At 45.3% G+C, this 4802-nt stretch overlaps 1 protein-coding gene across 1 annotated transcript; it reads left to right on the top strand.

Moving 5' to 3' along the window:
• The first annotated feature begins 345 nt into the window (after positions 1-345).
• LOC123395121 (phenylacetaldehyde reductase-like) lies at positions 346-4171 on the top strand. The gene is made up of 6 exons (XM_045090057.1): positions 346-578; positions 1152-1321; positions 1466-1654; positions 2556-2718; positions 3375-3564; positions 3805-4171. Exons 1-6 carry the CDS (start codon positions 458-460, stop codon positions 3962-3964), a joined length of 993 nt encoding a protein of 330 aa, XP_044945992.1. The 5' UTR covers positions 346-457; the 3' UTR covers positions 3965-4171.
• The last annotated feature ends 631 nt before the right edge of the window (positions 4172-4802 follow it).

Raw genomic sequence — 4802 nt, 5'->3', positions numbered from 1 at the left:
CTCTATAAAAGGCAGATGGTAACTAAAAGTAAGGCAGATCGGCTTTTGCCACAACCCGATGAGAAGCAAATCAAACTCCAACACAAATCGCCCACAAATACAACAACACTGCGTAAAAGCCGATCTTGATTTAAGGAGTGCCGATTGGTCCAGACGTTAAAGATGAGAGGACGAAAGGGTCGAATGGGACATTTTTTGTTTTTTGATTGGACACCAAGGACGCTCCAAGAGTTGCGTGTGCGGTGACGGTGGGCCGAGACGGAGGCGCAAGCGCTGACGCTTTGCCCACCCACGACGCTGACACTAGTTGGTTACTTACTTGTTGTAGGGCAGCCCAGCAGCAGCATCTCTCCACTCCACAGTCCACAGTCCTACCTACCCACCCACCCACCAATCCTCTCCTTCCGAGCCTCCACCCAAAGCAGAGCACCACCGGCAGCCGGAAGAGCGCGGCGAGATGAGCTCCGGGATGGGGAAGGTGGTGTGCGTCACCGGCGCCTCGGGCTACATCGCCTCCTGGCTCGTCAAGCTCCTCCTCCACCGCGGCTACACCGTCCGCGCCACCGTCCGGGACACCGGTCAGCACGGACCACCCCACCCCCCCTTCCCTTCCCTTCCCTTCCCTTCCCTTCGCTCTCCCCGTGCCTATTCCGCCTGCTCTAATTGTTACAGATCCAGTTGATTTGGTTAGCGGGGCGGCCGCGAGGGATTCGTCGATTCAGTGGGGGTGGTTGGGGCCTAGGTTTCAATTTCAGGCTGTGAAATTGCAACTAATTTTTCGATAAAGGATGGATTTTATTAGCTCCCTCGTGTATATACCAATACCAGTTATCATGCTGTGAGTGAGTGGCAGTCAACGCCATCTCCCTCCATACTGCAACTATTATATGCATAATATACATATAAATCTATGCCCACAAGAGTCAAGGGGCAGCCTTTCTGACTTGTGAATTTAAAACTACACAACTGACTCCCCGTAATACTGTTGCTAGCCTGTTCCTGCGGCCGTCCATTTTTTTTTTCAGTATAAATCTTGTAGATTGTTGGAGTTCAAAATCAACATATTTTGGCCGTTGGAATGTTTTCCCTCCTTTCTTTTTAATAAAACATGCATGTTCGGTGCTAACTGAATTGACGGTTCCTTCTTCTAGCCGACCCCAAGAAAACGTTGCACCTGCAGGCCCTGGAAGGAGCCAAGGAGAGGCTGCACTTGTTCAAAGCAAGCTTGTTGGAAGAAGGCACTTTCGATGCTGCCATCGCCGGCTGCGACTGTGTCTTCCACACGGCTTCTCCCTTTTATCACAACGTCAAGGACCCTAAGGTCAGTATATATATATATATATATATATATATATATATATATATATATCATGACCACATAATGTTCATCAGCAAGGAGATACTTTGCAACCTTGTTGGAGATGGGCCACATATTGGACTAACTGTATTTATGTATGTCTTTCAGGCTGAGTTACTTGACCCAGCAGTCAATGGTACGCTCAATGTTCTCCGTTCCTGCAAGAAGGCCTCAATTAAGAGAGTGATCGTAACCTCATCCATGGCTGCTGTTGCCTACAATGGGAAGCCAAGAACTCCTGATGTGGTAGTTGACGAGACATGGTTTTCAAGTGCAGAGGTCTGCGAAAAGAATAAGGTAAGACGCTTTTCTGTGCTCATAGAGCTCTTGTTGTTTTTTGACATATGGAGCAGCAAGTCACATTAACAAATATATCTGGCTTTGATTGCTCTTTATGTCTATCACTCCACCCGCACTCAAATGCTCTTGTTCTGTGTACATGATAACTTACATACCAATTCGGCAAATGCGTTGTGCATAGTAATGCACCTCTACTGAAATAAAAATTTCTTAGGATAAGAGGGTGATACCATTGTTATTGAAGACCTTTGTTTTGTGTTTTCACACAAGGATGTAGGTTGAGTCCAATGATACACAATCCAATAATCCATAACGAGAAGTTTCAGAATAGGAAAGTAACTGTCAAGTGATCTTATTCCATCTCTATTTGTGTCTTATTTTAACTGGTTAGTGTTCAGGGGAAAATTGTTATACCTGGTTAACTCAGCACTAATGCCAGTATGTTATAGATGGCCAGTCTCTGTCTGATGTTACTAAACAATTGCATAACAACTCTGCATTGACACACTGGTTAGTCAAGATTATGCTGAATATTACCTCATAGATGTTGAAGCGACATCATATAACTGACATCTGCACTTGTCATCATAAGTACGGAGTACATCACTACTATTACCATATAACTGACACGTGCACTTGTCATTATAAGTGCATCGTTCTTCAGTGGGGGTATGCATTTGATTCCTCATTCTGACTATAAGCTTAGCCATAATTTCTGCTTTAACAGAGTTCTTTTGATATTTTTTACCTAATTTGAAAATTAGATTGCTTTGTTTAACTTTGTATACAAACCTCAAAACTTTACATCCACATCCTTTTGTATTTCAATTTTAAATCCATACTTGACTGTACATCATTTCTATTCTCATCTGTTCTCCTGAACGTTTGTCTGCTTCAGCAATGGTATGTGCTATCCAAGACCCTTGCCGAGGAGGCTGCATGGAAGTTCGCAAAAGATAATGGATTAGAAATAATTACAATAAATCCAACAATGGTCATTGGTCCCCTGTTGCAGCCTACACTGAATACTAGTGCAGAAGCAATATTGAAGTTTATAAATGGTATGTCCGTATGTGGTTTGATAATTAACTTTTTCTAGGTTAACTCTATGCATGTAAGGTAGAGCTTTGCTATGCCCTGCACCCATTTTGCATTTGTCATTTGTTTGAGAGAATATCCAAGCTCAGTATATTCCAATTTCTATTAGACAGCACAATCTCTGCAAACAAGCTCAAGATATTTCAAGCGATGTTGAATTATGTTTCTTTCATTTCCTTTTGTGTGTGTGTGTTTTGGGCACTGGCAAAAGCACTGTGAGATATTGCCATATTGGAATGATTCTACTATTTCTTTGTTTATCTAGCTAATAGTTTGTGCATCCTAAAACCACAAGTTACATGTACAGTAAATGTTATGAATCTTGTGAGAAATATCACTAAGAGGACTGTGTTTAATTGGACATTTTATTTGTTTACTATGGGGGTCTGCCTATGGTACCTTTGTGTTTCTCTCTGGCTATATTTGGTACTTGGAGCTTCAGAGTCATAAATATATTCTCATCTAGCAGAGAGGATGTTTAGTGATCAATGGAAAACGTGAACAGAATAGTTACTTGTCTGAAAAAAGGGTTAAAATTACAGTGGTTGTGCCAAAAGAAGTCTACTCTAACAAGACATTTCTGGACACTTGACAAGAAATCCTTGGTGTTTTCACGCAGGATCATCTTCTACATACGCCAATTTCTGCTTTGGATGGGTAAACGTTAAAGATGTTGCCCTGGCACATATCCTAGCATATGAAGATCCTTCAGCAAACGGAAGATATTGCATGGTTGAAAGAGTCATTCACCACTCGGACCTTGTCAAGATCATACACGAGATGTATCCTGAATTTCCAGTGCCAGACAAGTAAGTTAACATCCTTTGCAAGCGCTTTCTCAAGTGAATCCCTTGGAATTGAACCGAGAACAGTAAAATGTTGGACACTAAATACTTGTTTTGTGGTTTGTTTCTCGTCGAGGCTTCAGGGACATCATAGATGTTTTCCCAGTCATGCACTTCTCAACATTGTAGAGAGCGCTTAATCTGTTCCTTTGCACCATATGGTGACGGGACTCCTGATTTTTTTTTTTTGTTTCTTGTGTGCAGGTGTGCAGATGACGCTCCTTTTGCCACAATCTACCAAGTGTCAAAGGACAAGATAAGAAGTCTGGGCATGGAGCTGATTCCCCTGGAGACGAGCCTCAAGGAGACTATCGAGAGTTTGAAAGAGAAAGGATTTCTGACTTCTGAGTCGAGCCATCTGTGAAACTTTCTTTGCTTTGGCATCACTAGTGGCAGACGCTGGATGCGCACATGTTTATGTGCACCTGAAATAAATCGAGGCATAGTGTATTCTTGAGACATGTATTTGTGGATCTGCTGTGTTTCAATGGATTCGAGTTCCAAGACATGTATAACCTGTACACAGGAATGTATGATGGATGCTTCTAAAAGAACTATACATCCTGTATTATCTCCTGACGCCTTCTGGAATGCATGGATACGAAAATAGATAGAAAGAAATAACAAGGGACGGTATCTTTTGCCATAGACCAAACATACCTGATACCCATGATGTACGACTTGTGTAGGTCCCCGTCAATGCATGCCCGATGTTGGCAACACCGGTGCGTGCCTTCGTTCACGATGGGCGTGTTTGGTTCCCTGGGTAGCTTCTGGTTGCATCGCATGAGGGATCCAGGATGAGCATGGCCAGGTTGACTTGATGCAAAGATGAGAAGAGATGAGTGTTTGGTGAACTTGCATGAGATGGCTGCACGAGATGGGGAATGGAGATCGGCAGGGCGGGGCGGTAGGATCCGGCGCGTAGCGACTTGACCACGGCAGGACGGCAGCGGCGCCTGGAAGAGGAGGGCGGCGACGGCGCCTGGGAGAGGAGGACGGCGGCGGCGCCTGGGAGAGGATGGCGGCGGCGGCGCCTGGGAGAGGAGGGCAGCGGCGACGCGTGGGAGAGGGCGGCGGCGGCGGCGCCTGGGAGAGGAGGGCAGCGGCGACGCGTGGGAGAGGGCGGCGGCGGCGGCGCCTGGGAGAGGAGGGCAGCGGCGACGCGTGGGAGAGGGCGGCGGCGCGTGGGAACGGAGGAC

Source organism: Hordeum vulgare, chromosome 5H (assembly GCF_904849725.1).
Source record: "Hordeum vulgare subsp. vulgare chromosome 5H, MorexV3_pseudomolecules_assembly, whole genome shotgun sequence".
Taxonomy (NCBI): domain Eukaryota; kingdom Viridiplantae; phylum Streptophyta; class Magnoliopsida; order Poales; family Poaceae; genus Hordeum; species Hordeum vulgare.
The sequence above is the reverse complement of the archived record's forward strand: the minus strand, read 5'-3'. Positions and strand labels throughout refer to the sequence as shown.

Excerpts from the sequence above, each read along its gene's own strand:
- LOC123395121 (XM_045090057.1), top strand. The coding sequence starts at position 458 with ATGAGCTCCGGGATGGGGAAGGTGGTGTGCGTCACCGGCGCCTCGGGC. Across the intron at positions 1,322-1,465 it reads ACAACGTCAAGGACCCTAAG|GCTGAGTTACTTGACCCAGC; the intron begins GTCAGTATATAT and ends TATGTCTTTCAG. Across the intron at positions 2,719-3,374 it reads AATATTGAAGTTTATAAATG|GATCATCTTCTACATACGCC; the intron begins GTATGTCCGTAT and ends GTTTTCACGCAG.